The sequence below is a fragment of the Haemaphysalis longicornis genome, unplaced genomic scaffold (assembly GCF_048455015.1).
Source record: "Haemaphysalis longicornis isolate Haplotype H1 unplaced genomic scaffold, Haemaphysalis longicornis Haplotype H1 scaffold_2, whole genome shotgun sequence".
NCBI classification, from domain to species: Eukaryota; Metazoa; Arthropoda; class Arachnida; order Ixodida; family Ixodidae; genus Haemaphysalis; species Haemaphysalis longicornis.
Window position 1 is genome coordinate 263,826,602 of NW_027526295.1, and position 26,521 is coordinate 263,853,122.

Here is a 26,521-nt window from a genome sequence, read left to right on the forward strand (position 1 = left end):
GGGAGACTGCACTGCAAGTGTAGAAAGATAGGAAATAGGTCTTGTGTGCCAAGTACCAAGAACTGATTTTCACCTGTGTGCTGAGATGCCCCTGTGGCTATTGAATTGGGGACAGATTGTTAGACGGTATGTACAGGCTTCAAAAGCAAAAATTCAAGGGTTTTCAAGGACCAGGAAACACATTTTCAAGGTCCCCATCTAATGTTTCATCTGGGATTATTTATAACTTTTTCAACACAATGCAACAGTCTTTTATTGCACAATACCTAAGCACATTATTGCACATTTAGATAGCCGCTAACAGGTGCGTGAATGCTCACCCAGCTTTATTTTGTATTTCATGGTTGGTGTTTAAGATTTTTCTTTTTTCTTGGTGTTTTGCGCAAGCTGTTTTATTTCAAAACTTGGTTAATGTTGCCTGCATCTCCTGCTTTGTCGGCAAGAGTATCAGCTGTAATCAAATCAGTAAGTGTTGCTGCAAGGCAGGACGAACTATGTACATGTCCACCATTTGCACGTAAAAGCAAACACAGATGGAGCTTATGAGGCACAGCAAACATGCAACGAGCGAGCGTCCATAGACTAGACGGAATATGCAAGATAGAAAACAGAAGCCGGCTTTCACTGGATTTTATCGTGACATGGATTGGAATGAGAAGTGCCTGCTCCCAATCTTGCCTCATAATAATGAAAATCCACGAAACTTGTAATTTCATGCAATACACTAAAACTTGATTGTTACTATGTTTCTTTACATTTGTTAACACCTAAAATCCACGACAAACACTTTCAATTCTTGTGAAAAGACAGGGCCTGTCCAGAAAAAATCGAGGATTTTCAAGGACCATTTAAAAATTGCAGGACTCTCCAGGCCTTGAAACTGACACTTCTGAATTTAAGGGTTTTCAAGGACCTGCGCGAACCCTGGTTAGAGCCTTGTAGGCAAATTCAAACTTGAAAAACCTTCTCAAGAAATTTTGTTAGAAATTCATGTAGGTTTAATCGTATATGGAAGAAGCATTAATTTATAGCTGTCCAGAATCTGCAAACCAGGAGAATGTTCTTTGCTGTTTCCTGGACATGACAACCTTAAAGAAAAAAAAAAAAAAAAAAAAACCGCTCTGTTATACAAGTCAACTAGCCGCAAAAACTGAATTTTGAATTTCTGCTCGACAATTTTATTTTACAGGTACGGTAGCCGACAGATCTTTCAAACCTGGAGGGGAACGAAAAATATTCCGAATAAAGGAGCAGTCTGAAAAATTTGCAAGTCATTACACCTATGGGACAACTGGCAGTTCTTGGGGAAAGTCCAGAATATCCAGCAATTCCCAATTTTTGGAGTCCGAAAAAATGGTCGGCTACTGTATAACGTCTTACAAGTTGGATTCTGGTAAAGGCATATTGTGCTAACGCAAACAAGTTAGCTGCCCATGAGGCATGCACACTGTGTGAGAACATTTATGGTGGCTTTTCTGTGTAACAAAGCATGTAGCTATGGGAAGAAGTTATTCCTGATGTTTACATGAAATTACAATTTACAGCATAATGCTTGAGCAGATGGATGGATGACCTTCATGTAAGTGCAAATATCAAATAGCCAATCAAATGGTTAATTCACAGTAGTGGGGCCCCTCAGCATTGACAGTTGGAATTAACTCGCCAGCTACCGTGCATGGTAAATTCAAAATTGTCGGATGTTCACGCAGCACACACTTTGTTCCGGGGTAAGATATGTAGAATCATTCCTCTTCGTTATCACTAGACTGTTTTGAAAAGTTAAACGAACTTGGGTTGAAAGTGAACTGAAACTGCATTTTCATTCAAACTGGGTTTCTCTTGCCATTCAGCTGCATTGCCCAACAAGTGGTCCAGTGCTATCCATGCAGACACCAGATCAAAGCAGTGCCAGGAGACTGCCGGCAATGAAGGCCCGCCCTCTTTTTTTGCTGGCTCGACGTTCTTTTGCATGGCAGGCAAGCTGCTCTGCATGCCCAAAGAATGAGGCATCACAGCACATTGGGAACGTTTCTGCGAGTGAGAAAGATGCGTCCTCCCCGTCTTGCTGTCTCGGCAGGCACGCTGCTCTCTGCATGCCCAGGCATCTCCTGGCAATGGAGATGCGCCCTTCTTTCTTGTGGGCTCGAACTCTCTTACACACAGGATGAGTTTTTCTCAAGTGGCTCAGCGAGTGCTCTCGCACCAAGTCTTTCAAAACTCCTTGCACCTGCGCAAAAGGCGTGCAGCTACGGGTTTGGACCCGATTCCGTAGTTCCATCAGGCTTGCATAGTGTTGCTTCCCGTCACTCCGGACCTGGCACAGAGCAACATTAAGAGCTGATGGCACTGCAGAGCTGTATAGTGGGCTGGTTGCCCCCAAGTGTTGTGCATTCACCCTTGCAGTGGCACGCCTGAAATGCAGATGTAAAGTCCCCATACACATTGTTGCTGTGCCAAAGTGGTGCCACATGTTTTTGAACCCACGCTGATCACTCCACAAGCGCATGCCCTATGCTCCTGTGCAGCTGCTGCCCTCCCCTGCATAGTTTCTTCTGCTGCAGCTCTGGAACTTGGTACGTTCAACTACCATCCCAGATGCTGCAGTTGCCGGTATGGCTTCTGCCACAGTAATTAGCGGGCATCGATAAGGGGAATTTTGCGACGGTGGCATGAGGGAGGAGAGAACTGCGCATCGAATACACCTGTGACAAGGTACAACCCTGAAATCAAGTATGTAGCCCATCTAGAACACTACTGCCTCTGACACACAGCGTCGGTCAGAATGCGTGGTTGACAGTTTGCGCATTTTGCACGTTCAAGATGGGAACCCTGGTTGCTTTCCTTGAGTAACAAACGTGTGGCATTGCAATAGTGACGTAAACTGCTCGCTACTTTGCAACTCCATGGCATTTCTCCATGCCCCTCTAGGGAACACAGGAGACAGCGAGGTAACCAGCACCCGCAACACTTGCTTTTGTCTTTTCCTTCCTTCACGGTGCGCTTCTGCATTCTGTGCCTAGTGTGGTGTTCCACATGCAGGTGGCAACAGCCAATTTGTGCGACTAGCAAAAGCAAAGAAGAAAGAAAAAAAATGCTGCATAAACTATTTTTTCGGCCAGCAGGTTTAGCAAAGGGCTCTTTACCATACTTGGGCTACAACCATTTTGTATCTGCTGGAAATACGAGTGCTGCAGCTTTCAACTACTGATGTGTGGTGCACAGGAGAGCACTGTAGTTGCTAAACATGGCAAGCAAATTCATCAGGCAGCTTCGAGCAACTTCGTGTTCTGATAAACCCTCCCATTTATAGCTTGTATTCACTGGCGAGGCACGCATGCAGGCAACCATGTGAGTGCGCCGTTACTGGTTACGTCGGGCTCCGTGGGATGGCGGTACTTGTCCGTGCTAAGCACATGGTTTGTGTAGGATGTTTCAGACTCTACCCCACCGAATGCAAAGTAATGCCTCAAGTCCAATGTGAGTCCGATAAATAACATCTCTGTTGACACCATTGTTGAAAATCGGGTTGAAACGGAGCAGACAACGCACGCCGGTGTTATTCTTTTCTTCGGCGTGCAGGCGCAGAGGCACAAGCCGCGCCATGTTCGTGGTACATCGGCCGTTTCCAGTGTTGCCAAGTGAAGAAATTGACAGCTAACCTGTTCTTTGAACAAACTATAGATACAACATCCTGGATTCTCAGGAGCCCGCCGTATTGGTGTCTATCAATGCAGGTATGTGGAGGGTACTTGTTGCCCCACACCTAGAAACAGGACTGGAACTGTGTGTGGGGGGGCATCACTTTAATTGGAGATTCCTCACTGTGACGCCTGGCAGCCGGCGCACAGGTGTGGCTGCTGCGTGCTGCAGTGGGAGGCAAACAGCGCAGCCAGCTGGGCAAAGGGGGGCCTCTGGTCGGGGCTGATGCGCCAGCAGTGCTGCATGGCTGCGTACGCCCAGTCGGGGCAGCCCTCGGGGCAGGCCAGCCGCTCGCCACTCTCCACCAGGGCCAGCACCTGCACAAGGCAAGCAGGGGCACTGTGCCATCTCCGTGCTGCAAAGCCAACAGCCGCTCCAGCTGTGCTTTCGCTGACGCACCGAGTTTTGTGCTAGCGCGACGTTAAAAAAGAACTGGCAACACCCGCAACGTAGGAATCATTTTCAGAATGATATTAATTCTTGAGCATATCGCAGACTCTTTTAAAGAGATCCTGAAATGCATCTTAAACATCAAAAAATACTTGGACCAAACAAGGATACCGAACATGACACTGTGCAAAGCTTGCTGAACACTTAGCTGCACTTATCTTGCATCCCTGGCATCCGTCGTTCCATTTACGAGTCAAAAAACAAGAATTTGTCATTTAACTTTGACATGGAGCCTTCCGGGGACCTTCCCTTACTGCGCTGGTACCATGTCAAGGTTTTGTGAACACCAAGTATAACAACTTGCTTCCTTTAATAATTCTGCTATTGGTCAGCCTTTTACACTTCCAGCAAAACTGTCCTTGCATTGTCTGCTCTTCATCAATGCCAACAGTTTTGGTTGCTTGGTGTTGCCTGCACCATGCTTACATGTTTTTCAATGCTCACCCTCTTTTTTTAAAGTCTCGCCATGCCCCTTCTTGGCAGACCCACACACACTTTTGCAGCTCCTTTGTAGGTCACAGCTGTGCACATGTGAACATTTCATTGAGCAGTGCATGTAGTAAAGCATCTGGTGAAACCAAGTTTCCAGAACTTTATGATTATGCTTCACCGTTACGGGGGCAAAAAGCTGAATTACACAGACACATTTGCATACGAGCTGTTGTACAGGTCACTGCAGTAAGAAGCACAAAGAGTTATGCTAGGTCGTCCATTCAGCCTTGTATTTTTTTTTTACAAGACAGAACACTTCTTGGCGCCAGGTTGATCAGCTGTGATGTGTTAAGCAATGCAACCTGTATTACAGTGGAACCCAATAATACGACTTTCAAGGGACCGCGCGAAAACATAGTAAGACCGAGGTGTCCTACGACTGGGGTGCAGGTAAATGCTGGCCTAGTAGACGGTCTCGTGCGACAGGTGGGCTAAGAAGTTTATTTAAACTACCATATTTAGCACATTCTCCTGTAATTTGCAAACCTTTGGCTAAAATCACGAGTTTATATGTACAAAAAGGCCATTTTGTGCCCTCCTACCCTCCACAGCGTTCGAGCTAGCCCACCAGCTAAGCGCTAAGCGCTATGTGACCCCCATGCCGTCCGGCCCTTTAACCTGTTAGTATAATTCCACTTTTTTCACAATTTCGTTCAGAAATTACCTGAACGGAATAGAAAACCTTAAAGGGGCCATGAAGACAAATTACAAATTCATTTTATTCCAAAGATTTGTTGGTTTATAGTACCCTTAGCACTTTTCCAGCAACAAACAATGCTTTATTCGCTGAGAAATTAAATACTTTAATGAAAAATTTCGATTCTCCCACTGAATCGTATGCTTCGTGACGTCAGCAATGACGTATACAGGGCATGTACCAAAAACAAAAGGTAGTATGCTGAGCGGGGCTACCGGCATCTCACAGACGCCCCCTTTCGTTACCGTTTATTATCCACATACAGTGTAGACCGCTTATAACGTATGCCGCGGGCGCCGCGAAAATCCGCACTATAAGCGGTACCGCACTATAACCAAAACACGCGCGAATTCAACCACATCGTGTCCTAGCTCTCAAGTCAACGTATATTTATCATCACTGAAACGCACAGCACTTAAAAACGAAGGCACGATCTATATTCCGTATTATTTTTAACATCAGCCGCTGCTGCAGGGCAAAAGCGCAGTCTCACAAATGGCGAGCGCGGCTTTAACTTCCGTTGTGTTTGTGTTTTGAAAAACCATGGCTGCGTTTTTAGCGTCTATGAACAGACGCCGCAAGACGTGATAAAAACGCCAGCGGGATTTTTTTTTTTTTACCCCACCTTGTGTTCACGATGCCGAAGGCGGCTGCTTATCAGCGCGACGTACTGGTGGTGGAAATCTTCGGCTTCACGCGGCTCGAATGTTCGGAAAGGGAAAGAGCGGTGGCTTATCTGCAACAACGTTATAAAGCGTGAACCGCGTGGTAGATTTGGTATCGCGAAAACGTGCAGTGCACGCCAGCGCGGATACAACTGGCGTGGTGTGGGCGGCGCGGTAAGAGGCGGCAACACGGCGTCGGCACTGGCCGTGAAGCGGTGCAGAATGTTCCAGCGACCGCTTTTAACCGCTCGCTGAAATGCCGCACGGTGCGCAAGCCAAGATGCTCATGCAAGAAAAGAGCTAATAATGTGGGCGAAAAGTGGAATATAAACTGCCATCCACGCTGCTTGTGAAAGCGCCCATCAAAAAATACCGCGGTAGTAAGCCTAAACATCTCTGGCGCGGCTAGCCGGCTCGGAGCGCTTCGAATCTCCCGCCATTAGGTACGCGTCTCCCCATTGGTGCAAGTCGTCAGGCTCCTCCCACTACCACGCAAAGAAGCCACCGCGAGCGCGGAATCGTCGACACGAGCCCGAAAAAAACCAAAAAACTCACGTGCAACGCCGATGTGCACGATTCGTGCGCGAAAACGGGCCATGCCGTTCACGATTAATAAAATAAACTTGCCACGCGCGGATGGGGAGACTGTCGCTATCTCCCGAGGTGCATCAAGCGAGGACAGTTGTGGTTATCAGGTACGCAGGAACTAAAGGGTGCCTTTTTTTTTTTCTTTGGGTGGGCAAGGGGTGCACGCTGCGTCAGATGGCCGATTTCATCCTTTCTTTTTTCTTTTGCTACCCTAAAACGATGCCTCAGCTGCGCCGGTTGATCAGCAGACCCGCCGAAAAACCGCACTATAAACGGTATTGTGCTTCGGCCAACCGCATCTTAAGCGGTATGCTTATCCATTGAGTTCTATGGGAGGCAAACCGGTGGTCGCAAAAATCCGCGTTATATCCGGTCCCGCACTATAAGCGGTTACGTTATAAATGGTCTACACTGTATTCCTAGGTGGTGTAGCAATACTACTCAAGGACCGCTGTTCGCTCTCGGCTTCTGACTGGGCTTGTATACCTGCCATACCTATTTTTGTTACAGTTGATAGTAATTGCTTCATGAAACATCAGGTATGATTTGGAAAACAGGGTCACGTAAGTGGCCATGATGCTTATGTAAGTTGGACAGTATAATGTCAGCGAAGCCCAATGCGCCTGATCTGTTCAGGCTGTGTAGGCTGGAAAAGTGGTGCGCTAACTGCTTCCTATGTTTATGTGTTCGTAACTTTCATTGTTTACCCCACCACTGCTACAAAAAGAATTTGTGCTAAATTTAAACTCAAATAGCTTTTCCTGCAAGCTTATAGACCTTGTTTAGTTTCCATTGGGTTTTTTCAGCCTCAGCCAACTGCAACAAGCTGCCCATAATGTTATACCCCTGTCACACGGGCACTTTCAATCGCGATTGAAGTGAATCGCAATCGAGTTTTCGAGTGCGCTCGACGCACTGCCGCTGCTACACGGCCCGTTTCAATCGCGATCGAGAAGTTGCACCGGTTGCACTCGTGTACGCTAGATGGCGCTAACATTGTACTTGCGGCCAGCGTCTGGTAACTTCTCACGGTTGTAGGTATGTAAATGTTACCTCACGCTTATTTGGGTCAAGTTATTTGACACACTTTGTGGCGTTAGTTGAAATTTTCACCTTCTGTGTCATTACTCAGCGGGGACGAGAGTATCGCCGCTTTCGTTCGATCGCGCTTGGAAGCCTCGATCGTGCTTGAGAAACCAGGATTGAGTTCGAGCGGGATTGAGCTCGAGCGGGATTGAGCTCGATCGCGATTGAAACTGCCGTGTAGCATGCGCCCGATCCGGATCGACTCAATCGCGATTGAAAGTGGCCATGTGACAGGGGTATTATATGTTCAGGGCAAGCAAGTAAGTGGTGGTTCGCATGTCTATTCTACTCTTTCCTCACCACATAGCTTATTTCAGTGAAGTTTACATTAAAAGTGGTGTATTTTGGATGAACCAAACGAATTTTGTCTTCATGGCCCTTTTAAAACTGCACTCGAAATTTCAACCTCTTGAAGACATTATTTCCGTGTAATCTGCCTAAGACTGCAAGTTACACAATACAACAGCTGAAATATGCGTATCCATGGTGCAAATGACCATCAAAAATTGGTGATTTTGAAAGTGAAATTGAGAAGAGCGCGGCCATTATGGCCAGGCTGAGGCGACGTTCTAGCCGGCGAGCAAGCAGCCGCCTGCGGCGCGCCAGCCGGAGCAAACCTGCACACAACACTTCGCCCTCGCAGCAGCCATATGAGAAGTGCGCCCAGCAGCGCTCGGCCAGTTCTCCTGGCTGGCCGGGAAAAAGCACCTGGCTGGCTGCAACGTCACTTCCACTTCAGGGCTAATTGCACGATCCACCGGCAGGTAAAGTGCTGCCTGCGACAGAGCTATTTTAAACGTTTCTAACTCATTAACGACGCATTTTACGGGGCTAGTAGTCATATCCTAGTTAGTTTGGTGGTACGTAGAGCACATTCAAAGTAAATTTGATTGAGGTGAAATATGAGTGCAGTTGGCCTTTAAGACTTTGCAACAAGCCGTTTTTGTTTCTTTTTTAGTACTGCCTGCCGCACTAGGAGTTTCGACTCAATCTTGCGGGTAATGTTCGCTCTTTTGGATGAGTGAGGCCAGCTAACCACAGCCTCTCCTTACCTGGACGCCCGTGAGGGATCCATAGGGCAGCTCGCCCAGCGAGTACATCTCCCACAGCGTGATGCCGAAGCTCCAAGCATCGCTGGCGTGCGAGAATGTGCCAAAGTTCACAGACTCTGGAGCATACCTGTCATGAACAACATGCCAACATGTTAGGCTCGCCCTTAGAAAAGCACCAAAACAAGCCTCCCACTTTTTTGTTTGTCCTTAGGTACAAGTACAGGGCAAGAGGTACAGGGGAAGAGGTAGCAACCCTTGGTTGAAGAATTAGTCTGGCCTGAGCCATGAGTGCATACCACTGGCTGTGCAGCTAAATCAACAGGAAGCCTGCTTACCACTTGAGGGGCCAGCGGCCTCCCGTAGTCGCACGGTAGTAGTCGCTGCCCATGGCCAGGGCACGAGACAGCCCAAAGTCACTAATCTTCACCTGAAAGTGCACAACGAAAGTCGAGCTCATCTGCAGCAAGTGAGGGAACAAGTCTTGCCCGCCCGCCTTAAGACGGTTGAGAAAGGATAAGAAAATGAGTGCTAGTTTGTTCAGCATAACCCTTGGCAAGTTAACAAGAAGAACTTGGTGCAGCTTACGCTAGTGGTGAAAGGCTGGAGAAACAGCAGAGCTTCTCTCCCTTCGTCGGAGGCCCCACTGTTGCATCTCATATGGATCTCCGAACTTGCGATCAAAAGTCCTTCATGACTGGCAGGCCCAGATAGTTTTGTCCACAGGCTTTGACATCTCTCCCAAAGTGAACCGCGTTTGCACACGCTAGAACCCGCGGCAACCGGCTTCACAAATTCGCCGTCTATAGCGTGAACTCAGCGTCTGCGCTCTCCACTCCAGACGTGAGGAGAACAGCAAGCAAGAGTTCGTGCCACAAACACTGGGCAGAGTTTCTTCAAAGTCAAGCCGACCAACGCTGGGCACTCCTCACAAGGCACACGCTCACGTGCGCTAATGCTGGATGGCGGAACGAAAACGTTAAATGAAACAGCTCTGCTGTTACAAGCAAATTAGTGCCAAACCTGTTGAAATTTCACGAGTGCTTACAACTGGCCAGTGAACTGGTAATTTTTGTACGTGCTAGATGTGAAAATTCAATGATACAAAACATTAATGAAACAAATCCGATTACCCGCATCAAAAGCTTGGTTATGTCGAGAGAGAGAATAAACTGTATTTAGCGACTCAAGTCTGAGCCATGATGACACAATGCGTCCTTGGAAGAAGGGAATGTTCCACCATAGCAGGCTTGGTGGGGGCACACAAGGTGCTTTGATGTGGGCAGCCAAGCGGGATAGGTTAACCGCATATTTGCGTGCCCCCGTCACGTCAGGTGGGAAGGGAAAAGGGGGCCTTGCCTGCATGCGCGAGGCCAGCAGCAGGTTCCGGGCGGCCAGGTCGCGGTGCACGAAGCGCCTGCCCTGGAGGTAGGCCATGCCGCAGGCCACCTGGTGGGCCCATCGGGGCACGTCCTCCTCCAGGGACACCACGGCGGGGCCCTGGTGCAGGTAGCTGAGCAGGGAGCCCAGGGGCAGCAGCTCCTGCACCATCATCAGGGGGGGTCCCAGGCAGACGGCCAGCAGCCGCACCACGCACGGGTGCCGCAAGTCCACCATCAGCTCCGCCTCGCGTGCAAAGCCCTCGTTGGCCGACACTTCCCGCAGGCGCTTCACCGCCACCGACACCTGCACGCACGCGCACCACATAAGTCGGGTGTGCGTTGAAACGCCCAACTGCAGGCTGCGAGTGTACCGGCAATTGTGGGGTTCAAGAAACAACCAAAGGTCGATTTTTTTTTAAGAACTTTCCCAGGTGGTCAAATTGCTCTACGGTGACTAATTACAGTGATAAACAAGTTATATAGTTAGAAATCAACTTCGCCTCTCCTGCAAAGGAATGCCGATAAAGATAAAAATAAGTTTCATGCGCCTGCGTTGTGATCACATGGCGAAACGGAAACTACGAAAGGGCGTTGACACAGACCGTGACGCGCTGAAGCTAGAGAGTTCTGTTTATCTCCGCAAGAAAATAGCCCAATCAAGTTTGAAATGCTTCTTGCAAGTCCTAAAAGTTGGCAGCACCTCCCACTGAGTATGCGTTGTCACCATGGTGCGAAACTTCAAACGGAGGGTTGAAACCATACCTGAACGGCAAAGACCTTCCAGGACGGAAAACCGCCACCGTACATACACAGCAAAAATTCTCAAAGGGTTAAAGTAGGGGACATTGTTTAGAAGGGTAGCTCCTGGGGCTTCAGCCCTGTCTGGAATGTTTTTTACACCAACTGAGACATGCAAATTTATTCTTGTTATCAGTGAGATTATTGAACTGGTGTGTATCATTCTTAAACATAAGATAAGAGCGAAGATCACTGCTGTCTAAAAGGTGTGTTTTGTGTCATGTGTTCAGCAAAAAAAAAAAGAAAGCAACCCCCCCCCCCCCCCGCCCCCCCCATTCCCTTTTTTTTTTGTGAAAATTATTCAGGGGAGGGGACAAAGAAGACACTTGAAGGGGACACTTGGAAGGGGGGGGGGGGGGAAGAAGGGGACACTTGGGAATTGCTTCTGAAACACACGTTGACACACATCTGATTTCCATACATTGACCGGTGTCTCAGTACCCCTTAGAAACAACTTTCTACATACACAAGGGGTGCAAAACTGAACCTCTTGAAGTAAAACTACTGGACAAGATGGCAAATCTCAAAAAGGATACTTGTACGGTGCCTCATAATTAACCCTTTCAGGGTCAATGACATACATGGACGTCCCTGGTAAACACCTCCATTCAATATGGCCAATGACGTACGTGCACGTCATCACTCGTATGTTTAAAAAGTGCGCCTTTTTCAATCATTTTTCTCGCTTCGAATGTGCTGCCACACGGCAGAAATACGTGGCATTTTTTTCTTGCACCAATGGCTCTTCTTTTCTTTTTTTACACTTTACTACAGCGGTGCGTCCGCTACCGCTTGCGCATCGGGTCACGCGCAGATGCACGGCAGCTGGTTTCGATTTTGTCCTGCAGGCACTTCCCGCTTCTTCGGCCCGCAAATTTTCTTATTTTACTCGTAAATAAACAACGCGTATGTAACAATGCAAACGATTTTTTTGCCACTTTATGGCCACCCTCAAAAAATTGCAACAATTCTCGAAATAGATTTGTCCGAAGAATTTATATCAGTAACAAAAAAAATCGACCCTGGGGGGTCGCAATCGGTAAAAAAAATTTCCCCTTAATAAATAGTTTATAGGAGCGGACACAGACCGCGTGATGTGCTGAAGCTAGAGAGTTGTGTTTACCTCTGCAAGAAAATAGCACAATCAAATTTCAAACGCTTATTTTAAAGTCCTAGGGGGTGAGTGGTCACTCACATGGCCTGGCTTGTGAGAGGTCACAAGCCAGGCCATGTTAGTGAAAATTAGCAGCTACAAGGCTGGTAACAGGTTGGTTTAGGCTACTTGATTGACAAACATGTTGAAGCTAACTGTGCAAACAAAGCAAGGACAATAAAGCGGCACCAGTGTTGCCATTCTTCACTATGCTTGTTTCCGCAACGCAGTTTACTTCATGACAGCAGAAGGCCTAGTGTCAAAGTGGATTTCTTTCGAGGGTAGGACTAATACATCACCTCAGTGCCATCAGGAGTCAGCCAAATGCCTTGCAGCACAGAGCCATATTCTCCTTCCCCCAGGGTAGGGCCTGTGTGAAGAAGGTCACCATGTTACGATACAGTGTGCGTGTGCACATTTTTACGCTTTAGTGTCATTAGTCGCTAGTTTACAATAGCTGACGCATACACAGCAGCTGGCCTTAGTACTTTCAGTCTCACTTATGTGGTGCCTGAACCTGCTAGACTCTCTCTGGCCATTCTTACTGAAAGGTTACAGAACAATTTTTTTTTTCTTGAGTGCTAAAATGCGCTGGCAAAGATGTATTGGTAAGGAGTGCACTGAGGCCTTCCGTTTTCCTTTCCACTTGAAAGCGCTGCAAAAAGCCCCCCTGACATTACAAATAAAAATTTTGACTTTTCACCCCTGCCTAACGAATGCACACTCTGCTTTCCATCATAGAAACGCATGGAAAAGTAGCCTTTAATGGAACTGTGCTGCCATGCTGTTTGCTTGGCCTGGAACACAGCAGTCGCCCTTTTAACCACCTCTCTCCCATGGTGTTTTCAATGGCCAAGCTGACGGAATGCCATTCCAACACTCGTTCTGCCACACTTGCCGAGCCTCAAGGCATCCCGGCTAATCACTGCTGTCAGGGTCGAGGGCTGCCGTTGTGATGTCACCGACCTTGGGGCCACAGGTGGGGGTTCATCTGGTGCAACTGGGAAAAAAAAGAAATGCACAAGGGCTGCAGCAACATCGTGAGACCACACATAGCACCCACTGCCCCCTGCACGCGTCGACACCACCAAGTACCGTTTCAAGACCAACATCAGTGCAGGTAGACCCTATCATCGCGAGATTGGCCATAAATAAAAAAATCCACAACTGTTCCCCTTTTAACCATCTGATAACTTCGCCAGGATCTGCTGGAAATAATGGATGCTGTGACTGTGTGTGGAGACGACGAGGAGACTTGTGCGTGTGTGCATTTTTTTCATTACTCGGGTGCCCAGACATCAGCACCTAAGGCTCGCCAAAATAAAGTTTACTCCTCCTTCTCCTCATCCTCTCTTCTACAGACAAAGTGGGGTCAGCTTGGAGACCAGGGCCCATAGGATTGCTTCATTCTTTGGCTTCCCACTCACGGGGGTGAGCCAGGCGCGTGGGCAGCCCGTCCTCAAAGCTGGCATAGTGGCCCACCAGGTGCTCCAGCGACGGTAGCAGGGGGCCGTCATCTATGGCCACGTACGAGCCCTGCACAAAGCAGAAGCACGCCTGCCCTCAGGGGATGGGGGCACAGGGCTCGGGGGCAACGTGCGGGCAGAGAGGACGGGGTCACTACAACAGCGCGAGGGGGGTGGCACAGGGGAGATGGTGCACGTGGAAAGCTGCCCTTCCTGCATTTTTCATCACATCTGTCATCACAATTTTGTGCGAATAACCATATTTAGCGACCTTTTACAGCACCTGCACTGTTGGCATATTGATTAATTGATTGTAGGGTTTAACGTGCCGACGCAACACAGGCGATTAGGCGCGCTGTAATGAAGGGCTCTGGATTAATTTTGGCCACCTGGGGATCTTTAACGTGTGCCAAAATCTCGTACACACGGGCGTTTTTGCTTTTCGCCTCCATTAGAAATCGGCCGCCACGGCCGGGAGTCGAACCCGCGTCCTCGTGCTCAGCAGCACAACGCCTTAGCCACTGTGCCACCGCAGTGGGTAACTGTTGGCAGTCACAGCATAAAGAGCTATGAAGCAACACAACAGTGCGACAGCTGCCTATTAGCATAAACTTCAGTTCTGGTATCAGCACTACGGGTATCCTGTGGACCATGCAGTGACAGTTACTAGGCGACAGCACGCTGCATTGGAAATGCCAACAACCATAAATTAGGCGTTTTAATCCGTATTGCAGATGCACCAAAAGGCACGCCTGTCATGGCGCATTCATTTTTGGGGCATAACAAATGAACAGGGCTTTTACAGGGCAGTGAGCTTTGCTCTCTGTGACAGGTCTGAACGAACACACAGTGACAATGCCGGTTCATAACACGAAGCGACGCAATGTGGACCTTTGATGCCTTCAGTTTTCTTTTTACCACTGCATGACGGGAGCACCAATTTCCAATCCGGAAAATGCAACAAAACGCAAAATGTTGCAGTCCTTCGAAATCATGCTGCCGATTATTTGTACACTGCTGGCATGTCATTAAAGTTGCCTGTCACTTATGCCCGGAAGCTATTGTGCAAAGCACCTGCAACCCCATCACTTTCGGCACTTCCTGCTAGACTAGCGATGGCGGCTGACAAGAAAATAGGTTGTCACACCAGGTGCTTGACAGTGCAATGTGCTTCTTCGGGTATGCTATGTCTTACCTGGGAGAGTATCTCAAAGTGGTAAACTGACGAGGGTCCAGCCAACGACAGCACATAGGAGCCCCGCCGGCCCCGGCGCACCAAAAACGTTCCTTCCTCAGCAGTGGATAGAAGCCGAGAAGCACACTGCAAAAGAACAACGTTGGCATTAAGGCAGCAAAACTGGGAAGCCCACTTCAGGCTTAAGCCACTGGCCGGAGTTGCTTTGCAATAAATAAAGGTAGGCACATTCTTATCTCAGCCCGAGTATTTTCTGCGAAACAAGCTTCAAGTTTCACTTCAGTCCGGGGATATGTGGCAGTGTGTATATAATATAGTGCGTGCCTGTACTTTGTCTTATCTCACTTAGTCCTTATCCCTTGTTCATTACATATGGTTTTTACTTTTGGCCTTTGGAGCAGCCTTTAATACACAGCAGGCATCCAAAAATACAGCGAGATTCGAGCGCTCACTACGGGATATGAGGCAAAGTTCATTCCACTTTTCACACTGTAGGTCCTGTCAAGATGAACTCAGATACTGTATACTTTGGTTAGCTTAAAAAAAAAAAGGACATACTCCATATTTGTATCTCTCTGTACTAGGATCATTTGAAACCAACAACATTTTTGGCTAGAGGGGCAATCGTAAATCCTTGTACAAACACTAATTTTCCTGTCCTGTAACACCTTTCTAGATGGAGAAGCTATGCCACACCTGTGCAACTGCAGGACAGCCCATTTTAAAACGCACACTAAACAGGAAAACTCAGCAGGAAGATTCTGTTTACGTGACCTGTTCTCCAGCATCTTAGCAAATGGTGGCACAAGTCGTAAGCACAATCTCGGACTTTGGTCATCTTGCTCGCCTGACCAATGTCCTAATGCAGCGACCCTACAGCCTTGTCTATCTAAACATTGCGCAGCTCACACTTCACTGCAACTTTTTTCGATGAGAAAAGATGGAGTCATCACTCGGGAATTCCCATTTAAAGGAACAGATTTACGATTCCCCACCTCCTTTACAGTAACGCACATAACTGAGGCAATAGCCAAGACTGATTGATTGATTGTAGAGTTTAACGCGCCAACGCAACACAGGCGATGAGGCGCGCCATAGTGGAGGGCTCCGGATTAATTCTGACCACCTGGGGATCTTTAACGTGCACCGAAATCCCGTACACACGGGCGTTTTTGCTTTTCGCCTCCATAAGAAAAGCGGCCGCCGCAGGTGGGAATCGGACCCGCGTCCTCGTGCTCAGCAGCACAACGCCTTAGCCACTGAGCAACTGCGGCAGGTAATAGCCAAGACTGGGCAATCAGTATGCTGACTCCATGCTAAAGTACACAGTGCAGTTGGGCTACTGATTAAGCCTCATATAGGTACTGCAAGGCCCTGCTGCTCACCTCTCGGTCCACGTGTGGAGGATGCAGCCAAGAGCTCCGCGCGTATGTGGACGCTGGCCTCTCGTAGGTCTCTGTGGAGAAACCAACAAATGCACCAGCGGCCTCCTTTACATTGCAGTCTGCAGGCAGTTTTAGCAGTACTGACCGCTCTGAATAACGACACTGCCAAGCTGCACCCAATGACAAACCAGTGGTCATGGCCGGGCTGTCATTTAAAATTGAACCCCTACCTCAGTGGCTCTCAAACACGAGTGTGCCTTTTTGGCCTCGCAAAATTGATGAAAAACCCCACCATGTGCTACATTGATCTATGTTGTAATATCAAGGAATTTGATCCTGCAGGTGAAGTCACTTGCACGTAGCCTATGTCTGTCTGCCTTTTTTATTCTGATCACAGTGTCGAACCCAACAAAATACCAGTTTGGTTTTGGTGAATTCATTTCATTCTGGTTCAGTTCCAGTTCGACTAAATCAAGGAATCGCACAAACTGCACCGGATGGTTACTTGATAAGTTGACTTTTATAGAGAAAAAAAAAGTTTATAATTTAGGGTGACCATAAAACAAAATACAAACAAAAATATCGGCAGAAATTCGGACAATTGTTTACTTATGCGTAGCATTCTTAGTGTGAGTTCTTTACAGTCAAAGTTATTGGTTTTTCTAAATCCTGTCGGACCAACTATCTCCATTTACGCTATTACAGAGACTCCTCGTGTTACTTGCACCAAATATGCATTTTTTGTAAATGAAGGGAGCTACATGGTTCGCCACATTACATCTTTTTATATTTTTCTTGCTTTTTGGTTTTTCAAAATTCTGTTTGACCAATTATCTCCATTTATGCTACTATAACGACTACAGGTGGAACTTCAGCAAAACCTGCATTATTGTGGAAATGCAGGGTGTTACACGGTTCACGTTTTCACCGCACAAACTCAGCACGATTAAAAGAGAGATGATTGCTAACCAACTGTGCTGGCACAAAAGAAAAAAAATCAGCAAAGGTTTCGGTTTAAAAACATTTTAACACTTTTTTGGAAGTGATATTATGAAGAAGCAATTTACACATCAATATCATAGGGTAGGTGTTGGACATGAAGTCAAAGCAATTACCAAGCAGTTATTTTAGTAAGAACCCTCGCAATGCTTTTTACATAAATGGACATTACACCGATCCAATAAAATAAGCTCACATGGCAAAAAAATGGCCGTATTCAGCATAGATATGACTACATACGCATAGACTGTGTACTTCAAAATTCAAACTGCTGATTGTAGGAGCTCCTAACCTAACCTAACCTAACCTAACCCATGATCCTCAAAGTGATAAATGCCATTCTTTAGCAAGTGTGTGCGCATAGTGGTAGGCATCTGCACACAGTGTAAACCTGAAGAACAAATGGGTCATGTTGCTCTGCCACCACAAATGGAAACATAAATGGCCGCACTGGCATTTTTTTCCTTATCCATACCATTATTGTCTTGCGCAGCAAATTCCCATCAACTACTTCTGTGATGATGTCTCCAACGGCGGAAAAGCCCCACCACACTGACGTCCTCCTTGTGCCAAAGACACTCAAAGCCGCCCCGATAGTCTCGTTTGCAATTGAAAAGCTGTTAGCATTTTGACAGCAAACGCCTACGGTTTCACCCACTTTGTTCGCAAAGGTGAAGTAGCTGGCCTGTTAGAGTTGGTGGGCTCACTGACCCAACAGATGGACACAGTCCGAGTGGTGCCCCTGGGCAGCCAGATCAGCGGGCAGCTCCCGCCGCACTGTGCGTGGACGTGTGGGGGCCCCGTGGTGCAGCAAGGTGCGCACCACATCGATGTGGCCCCGCGCAGCCGCCACGTGCAGTGGCACCCAGCCGTTGTCCGTGTCACGTGCTTGCGGACTCGCCCCGGCCAAGAGCAGCTCCTCAGCCATCACTTCGTCTTCCCACTCGCATGCGTACTGCAGGCACAGAGTATTCGCCCTGGGAGTCAGCTGGTCTGCTGGGAGGCAGCACTACGAATTATGAACGCTACGCTCCCAAGCAAAAAACCTTTGCTTACAAAGTGGATCACTGTTTCCACACACTAGTAAAATGGTTCAGCCGTGGAAGAGTAGGCTAAGTGGTGACAAGGCAACCCAATATCCACCGCGAAGCTTCATAATGAAAACTACTTTACCACAATCTCATTTGCATTTTTATTCTGCACTCATTGCGTACAAAAGGAAAAGCTTGAAGGGGAGGGCAAGGAGGTGAGCAAAAAAGCGAGAAGGCAGCGGCACGCACGTGGAGCGGGTGCCTGCCAGACACATCCGGACCTGAGGGTGCCGCCCCGGCTGCCAGCAGGGCTGCCAGCAGCTCAGTGTGGCCCGCCAGACAGGCCAGGTGCACTGCTGTGCGGCCATCTTCGTCTTTGGCCTCGGTGGCGTATCCCACCCGCAGGAGCTCGTTCACCACCACCAGGTCACCTGCGCCAATGACAGCAGCAAGTGGTCACTCCACTGCAAACACTCCCGGCACAGCGGACACCCCAGTTTGCCATGCAAGAGCAACTCACCCGCAGCGGTCCCACCCTGAAGCAGCTTAGAAGAGAAAGGAGGGGAAGAGCAGAGCAACGTAAATGCACGGTTTGGAGAAAAATAACCACATAGCACGACAGAACCCAGCAGCACCCTCGCCGAAATGAGCAAATTCTAGAAATGAGAAAGTATAAACACTTCCTGCAGTGGTTTAGTTGTGTATAGGCCCTGCCAAATGTTAGGTAGTGTTGGCCATACAGTTGATGGGCATTGGTTTAGAGCTGCAATGTCACACCCACACACACACTTACTGCAACCACCATTGCACTAAAAGATGACTGCGTTTTTCCACATAGCTGAAGCATGAAGCACCAGTGAAACAGTGCACAGGATGACAAATAAATGTTTACAATTTCATTTTCTGATGCAAAGCTTACTACTGAAACAGGCTCTTGAATGCCAAGTTCGGTTGAGCTTAGTTTCCATTTAACCACAAGCCAACAAAGCTCCAGGATTAACGAGCCCTAATGGTACCGTTAACTCTGCCTCGATAGGCACCAATCAGTGGGACAGAACCTGGGCAAAGAAGGCTAGAGACGCAGTACCCTGCCTGGTTGCCCGGTGCAGCAGGTTTGTGCGGCCGTGGCGCCGAGTGTCAGGTGGGGGTGGCCCTCCCCCAGGGCAGGGCCGCCCCAGGGGCTGCCCCCAGGGTGCCCCGCCTTCCTGGCTTCCCTGGTACACCAGCTCCTCCAGCCCTGCGTGCCACACACACAAGCACACTGGTGGCATCAACAGACAGGGCAGCTCTTTTCACATTACTGTACAGTTGAGCCTTCTTATATAACGACACCTGCTCTCATGATTTATTTAAATATAATGGTAAGCTAGAACAGATGAACAGATTTCAGGAGAAAAGCTGATGCTTATGATTACGAATGAAAGTGACACTACGCACTACAGGCTGTAATCCATGATCTTTGTTCTATGCTTTCTTGCTTCTCATAGAAGGACATTTGATGAAGGGGCAACGAGCGCGGGGTGACATGCAGGCTTGAGAGCTGCTCACCATGCACCACGGGGCCCCCATCGACGCTGAAGAAGGCATCTTCCCTGTGCCTGTGCACCTGGAGGTGCAGCACGTGGCCCTTTTCAGCGACACTCAGTGCAAAGTCCCCTGGCGATGACCCACTCGGCCGCACGAGGAACAGCCCCTCCTCTCCTGCGCACACACCCACTCGTCACCAACATTCCAGATCAGTCACGCCATGCCCCGCCGCTCTGCACATCCCGTTAAACACCAGCTGCAGGAGGCACAGTTTTGCCCATCCATTAAGAGCGTGTAACCTGATGCCGCACCCACCTGCCACCAAATTCTCTAAAACGACAGCAGTCATTACAAAACGACTCGGTACTGGCATGCAAATGCATGCGTTGCTCAGTTCAAGAGTTTCGTGTAGCAGACTGCAGAAAGCCTACGTTATGGAATGAAAGCTTTGGCCTTCATTGTCCCGTTTTAACAATTATAATTAAATGGATTTTTAGCACAGCCAGCAGCAAAGAATGCGAGCACATGGGCGCCCTTTCTGTTGGTCTAAAGCCCATGCCCATTACAATTTGCTGTCATAGGTGCCAATTGATGCTTACAAGAAGGGCCATACCACAAAGTCCCGTAAATTACCCGTGTTCACTGGCCTGAGGCCTAACGGGCCAGATTCTTCATGCTAACACACATCTTCATGAGGAGTTCATGCACACAAGATGTCACCATCGGATGGCACTGAAACTTAGTTAAAGCGCTGCCAGATGACACCATAAACAATTTTCTGCGTGTGTGTGCGTGTGGCAGCCAGCAGAACATTTTGCGCACAATTATACTCACACAGTCGTGGAGATGTTTGCCACTGTAGATACTGCAGAGGGCAAGACAACATGCAGTGCCCTTGGGGTTACGTTTTAGAAAACTCAACACAATTTACGGCGCATGACATCTTCCACTTGAAAGAACATTTAAAATATTTTAAACTCGTTTCGACAAACAGAAATTACCTGTACGTTGCAGTTATTTAACCAACAAAGCTATATGAAAACTTCACAATCAGTTGGTGACATGAAGTGTTGACAACCTGCCAGTACAACTGAAGGCATTCCGTGCTATCAAAGAAAACGGCGTATTCAGGCTGCCGACAAGGAGGATTTCGGCAGCCGGTAGTGGATAAATGAGACATGCCTTGAGGCAAAAGCAACTTTTCGGCAGCCGCACGGTCCAATGTAGCGTGGAACCACTCGCAAGCATCGGGTGTTTGCGCAGCATGCCTTTCGGGACTGGTTCTGTCACGTTCCGAAACCGAGTAGATGCCCCCTGCGAGCGATGACAGCGCTGTCAAATAGTGTCAGATGATACGTTTAGCGAATATGTCACAGCAAAACAACTACATTAAGCTTGGGCATTCACAGAAAAAAGAAAGAAAGCTGCTAAACAATATAAAGTCTGGCCACACACCAAGAAAAAGTGTTCGTAACGTTGCACAACGGCACAAAATCACATCTTGGTAAAGGCAGGCATACGAATCGAGCTGGTTTCGTCGAAACTCACTTGCTAGCGGTTCCGGTTGCGTTTCGTGTACACCCATCCTGGTGATCATAGCGCACTTAGCCATTCGCCACAGGTGGGATGGGCACAGCGCAAAGCATGCTTCGTAGGGCAGGTACTATGAACACGTAAGTTAGTTCCTCTTGAGTCATGCAGCGGACACTACCCCATTTCCACTGGCGCTACTCGCTGCCATCAGCATGCAACTCGCCCGCCAGCACAGTCAGGTCGAAGTATTTTTCGTGCGTAAATTCTAGTTTCTTTTATAACTGTAATATGGCAACACATTCCTTTGCCGATGACACCCAGCGTGTTCCATTGGTTCCAATTTTTGGCAACTTGCTCAACTATGATGATGATGATGATGATTAAAGGCCTCCCCTTTGAATCGGGGTGATGGCGTGCGCCATCTAGCCTATCTAAGTAGTTTGAATTTAAATTTAGTCCCTCAACTCGGATTTCTTTTTACTTCTGCCCTGCCGCTACCCCTGGCTGCGATGTTATTTTATCGACTTCCCTGCTTTTTTTCCACCAATACTCTAGCCGCTGCTTAGTAGTACCCACTGCTGACCAGTTAATGTTTCCATCTATTGCGAAGCCCAGTGCCTCAGGAAGTAGGACTTTTCCCCCAATTCTATCCGGCTGAATCTTTTGGCATCCTATTACTATGTGGTCGATTGTTTCTTTATCCCTGCCACATACAACACATGTCTCATCCTGGGACGAATATTTGCTCATGTAAGTTCGAGTTCTCAAGCAGCCAGCCCGCGCCTCAAAGAGCAACGCACTACCTTTATTGTTGTCATAAAAGTTCTCTTTCCGGATCTCTTTTTTGCTTGCTTTGTAGATTCCCAGCGATCCCTTCTTTTCCATCCTCTCTTTCCACATGAGCGTCTCTGTTTCCTTCACTTGCTTTTTAACTGCCCCCCCTTGTTTATTTGCCGCGGTCAAGGTATATTTAGTCGCCAGCTTTCGCGTCCTCTTCCGCCATTGGGTGTCCACACTTTTAAGGTACACGTACCTGTGCACTCTGGCTGCCCAGTTCTTCTCATCTAAATGTCTAAGCCGCTCCTCAAAACGTATCTTACTTTGCGCTTCCCTCGCCTCAAATGAAGCCCAACCCATATCGCCTTGTACCGCCTCATTTGTAGTCTTACTGTGAGCTCCCAGTGCTAATCTGCCGACTGCCTTTTGGTTAACCTCCAGTCCCGACAGGATATCGGACTTTAGGCATAATACGGCATTAGAGAACGTGAGCGCTGGCACCATTACCCCTTTCCAGATGCCTCGCACTACCTCGTACTTATTGTAACCCCAAAGTGCTCTATGTTTCATTACTGCTGCATTTCGTCTCCCTTTCAGTTTGAGGTGTTCTTCATGGGCATTCAGGTAGCTTTTTCCGTCATTAAGCCAGATCCCCAAGTATTTGTACTTATTTACTAATGGTATGGCCTCCTGTTGAATTCTTATTGGTGCTGTATGATCTTCCTCGTTGAACACCATGACTGCAGATTTCTGTGGGTTAAAATGTAGGTCTAGGTACGTTGCCTCATCACCACAAATGTCGGCCAATTTTTTAAGGCAAAGGCTGCTGCACCCCGGGGATCCTTTCCCCCGGGGTGCTCCAGCCTCACCCGATCGCTGACGGCTGGAGCGCCCCACGGAAGTGACGTCACCTGTTTTTTGTTATTATTTCTTGGATTTGGTCGTTCTTGTTGATCGCCGAAACTAGTACCATGCCGGCCGTGCGAAGTGGCCGTGCCGGCACTTATGTTTAGGTCGGCTGTGCTTTTCATTGTTTACGCGCCGTAAGCGCAGGATGATAACTCTCCTCCTTGGTACATCGGCTGTCGTTCGGTGTTGTGTTATCTACGGTGCACCTACGGGAAAGGAAGAAAACCAGTGGAGGATTCGGAGGGTTGTGTTGCACGTTTAAGTTCGCCGGCTTTTGTAACCGCACTTCTTTCTTTCTTTTTATTTTGAAAGGTGTGTGCGCGCGCCATTTCACGCCATTAGGTTTGATCCGCTGTGGCTGAATAGGGAAGAATGGGTCTGTGTCCTCAAACGTGGGCACTGGCTGAAGAGCTAGGCTGCCGGCAAAGGTCTAAATAGTGTTGCACGAAGGCTGCTTGCGCTCCCATTTAGATCATAGAATCTGTGGCTTTTGTGGGGAGAATAGGCGGAAGGAATACCTTTAAAGGCCCTCATTTGACAAGAGTTCTCTTGGGCCTAGATTAGTGGTACCCACTGGATCTTCCGGCCACTAAATAAGCTTATTTAGGGGCTCTTGTGCACTCTAGTACGCGCCGCTGAACACCAGCGTTTTTGTCCGTATAGTTTTGGCCCAGCAGCCTGAAATGTTTTGCAACCTCACCATACTTTCTGTGCATAGAAAGACCAGCAGGTGCCTTATTTTGGGGGGGTGAAATCAGCACAGCTGGTACAAAAGAGGCCTGAATTAAAGTTTATTGGATGTTACAAAAAGATGTTTGGAGTGAACACTGTTAATGCCTCTTTTCGTCGTGCCTACAACTCTGTATATTTGGTCATGTACCAACTTTTCCGAGCTTCCAAAGTTGCAAGGGATACACTGCAGTGCTACAGGTACTGATCACAAAGTGTCAAAAAATTTGGCTTTTGGCTTCCCATTGCCACCCTTGTTAGTGATGGCCTGGGAAGAACCACGCCGAAGCAGGATAGCACCGACCAATCCAGGAGATACACAGTACTTCCCAGGTGAAAAAAACAATTGGAGGCCCAGTTGGACCTGTCGAAAACACGATTGGGCCAAATGGAACCATTTGAAAACACAAATGGTTCCATTTGGCCCAATTGTGTTTTCGGCAAGTCCAAATGGTCCTCCAATTGTTTTTTTCGCCTGGGTTCATTTCACCAACTTCATACACCGTTGTAAAAATTGTGCTCGTAATCAATAAACAGCGAGAGCACAGCTCTGTACCACACGTGACACGCTGGTAAGGGCAGCAAATGTAGCGCCAACAATGGTCTTTCACATAAACTGTGCCCACAGCTCCTGTCAGCACCAAATTGATAACAGCGTTGTTGCACATAATTACGTATACAAACGTCATGGAAGTAGTGTTGCTTCTGGTCATAGCAGCAGCTGTCCAACAGCCCACCACTGCAAGTGCTGAAGAACCGGCCAACCATGTGACGTTTGCTGTCAAAAAAAAAAAAAAAAAAGCACTCAGGCCTTTGTTTTCTGACAAGCAGACTGGATGCTCATCACGCTGAAGCTCCCCCGCAGTAAGAGCTATGTGTGCGCATCCGTACGTGCTGCCACGTGCAGCCTGGCAGCACGTGGCAGCAAGGTTCCATTCTGCCAAGGTGCCGGTTTAGCGCCGTGGTGAGAGGATTTGGCTGCTGCTCTGGCGAAATGAGTTCAAGTCGTACACCAGTCCATACATCGGGGGCCCCGCCGACGGCCACGTATATATACGGTCACTTTGCGCGTTTGATGTTACACCTTCGTCTTTAAAATTGGTGAAACTTGCACTAAGTGACACAAGGCGAAGCTGGAGGATTTCTTTTTATGTTAGCACTGAATGACACCAATTTATTCACGTGTTCCGTCGTAGCCGTCACTTCTCACTGTGGCAGTAGTAGTCATCGTCATATCCATCTATCTTCCGCATGCATGACTGGCTGACCCGGTTCGTTTTGTCCGCAGGCTTTCCCATTCCTCCAAGAGTGGAACGCGTCGGCACGCGCTAGAACCGGCTTCGCGAGCTGGGCGTCTGCGAGCTGTCTTGTGCTCTTCCTTGTGCCGCGGACGCACGTGACTGTTTCCTTGGTATTTTTGCGAGCTCCACGCGCAAGCCAGGACGATGCCGGACGCTCATCGCAAAACGCGTGGGTGGTGAACGGCGGGAGTAACTATGACATGTTTTCTGATGGCGCCGCACACATTGTTGCTGGCCTTCAATTTATGCACACGGAAGGGCACTCGTAAAAACTTATGCGGAATTTAAGAGCATTAAATGTATTTAATGTCAACACAAACACCAATCCAAAGTAGCAGCCCATGGGCTGAGGTGTTGCACTACTGAACACGAGGCAGCAGGTTTCCTGGGCATACCAGTTTTTGTGAAGGAGGCGGAAAACACAGCTGTCCGTGAGTAAGTGATCTTGCTGTTGATTGAACACTTCCAGGTGGTATAAGTTTATTCATTGCCCTCCTCCATGAATTATTCATGGTGCTGCTTCAGAAGACTATGCTACAAACTTATCTTTTGGGTCTTAACACTAGCAGCATTTAAATGAAACATCTTTGACATTGTATAACTGTTCTTGAATAATTATTCATTTTGTAATGAGCACAATAGCAGTATTGTCATAAAAAAGAACTGCAGCTAAATTATAAATCCTAATTGTTGTATGCTAGTAACATGTTGCAAGAAAATCGAAAATGTAATAGTTATATCCGTTCGCTCACCAGCTGTACAAGTTGTACCTGTCCCACGAACCTTCAAATGCTGATTAGTCTCATGGCCAACACATGAGCCATACATGCCCTTCTGTTCCCAAAAGGACTAAACAAACACGCAACCTCCAAGAAAACACATCAGGCATTGGGAAGAAACATTTAAAAATGACTCACTTTATTTGATCGACAACCAGTACATTTTCATTTTATAGCCCACAAAAGACCATTGCCAGCACTGCATTAGGGCTTAACAACTTTTTTGCAGTTGGATTTGGCAACAGGCAGAATGCACCATTATGTACTGGAAACACACATGACAAGCCACAGCTTTGACCAGCCCATTGGTTGCACTGGGTGTCAAGAGATAAAAAGGAAGAACCACGCCAAATGCTTTAATGTATGCACGTTGATCAAACATTAATTCAGAGTGTAGAAAAACATCCCTTCCAGCATGTTCAGCTGATCAACCAATTTGTGACAGCCTTATCGAAGTGAAGGCAAGAACGAGTGCGTGGCAAGATTTAAATGTGGGCTTTAAGAACTGTAAGTTGTCTGTAGGCTGTCTGCAGTCATAATTACTATTGTGCGCCAAACACCCTAGTACACTGAGTGCAGTGAACTTCAGCAATGATAGTAGTCATAAGTAATTTTTATTGTATGTTGACCGTTGCGAATCCTAGTAAACTGTTACAAGCACCTGGCATGCTGGCAAGAGAGAGGTAGAGAGAGTAAAAGATTTTTGAAAGGAGAAGAGGCCAGCATTAGAAACTGAACTTGGGCCTGCTACTTAAATCCCGCTGGGGCACGGAAGGTACTGAATACTGAGGGTATGAGAAATGACAGTGAAATCAACCAATGAACTTTGTA

The 26,521-nt window shown here is 47.9% G+C and overlaps 1 protein-coding gene across 1 annotated transcript; it reads right to left on the reverse strand.

The window, feature by feature from the left end:
* Window positions 1-3,786: 3,786 nt before the first annotated feature.
* On the reverse strand, window positions 3,787-21,552 carry LOC144170597 (tyrosine-protein kinase HTK16-like). Its single transcript, XM_077700500.1, has 15 exons — window positions 21,211-21,552; window positions 20,845-20,976; window positions 19,684-19,836; window positions 19,223-19,372; window positions 18,385-18,566; window positions 17,816-18,059; window positions 16,106-16,176; window positions 14,721-14,846; window positions 13,487-13,595; window positions 12,958-13,059; window positions 12,359-12,429; window positions 10,086-10,412; window positions 9,065-9,156; window positions 8,730-8,856; window positions 3,787-4,016 (listed from the first exon to the last, which is right to left on the reverse strand). The coding sequence occupies exons 1-15, from the start codon at window positions 21,272-21,274 to the stop codon at window positions 3,819-3,821; spliced, it is 2,148 nt and encodes a 715-aa protein (XP_077556626.1). The 5' UTR covers window positions 21,275-21,552; the 3' UTR covers window positions 3,787-3,818.
* Window positions 21,553-26,521: the final 4,969 nt, after the last annotated feature.

Bases quoted from the DNA above. Each gene is read 5' to 3' on its own strand.
- LOC144170597 (XM_077700500.1), bottom strand. From the start codon at position 21,274: ATGGCTAAGTGCGCTATGATCACCAGGATGGGTGTACACGAAACGCAA. The intron at 18,567-19,222 runs GTACTGCGTCTC...TCATTGGCGCAG, and splicing joins GCACCGGGCAACCAGGCAGG to GTGACCTGGTGGTGGTGAAC. The intron at 4,017-8,729 runs GTAAGGAGAGGC...TGCCTTGTGCAG, and splicing joins GATCCCTCACGGGCGTCCAG to GTGCTGGCCCTGGTGGAGAG.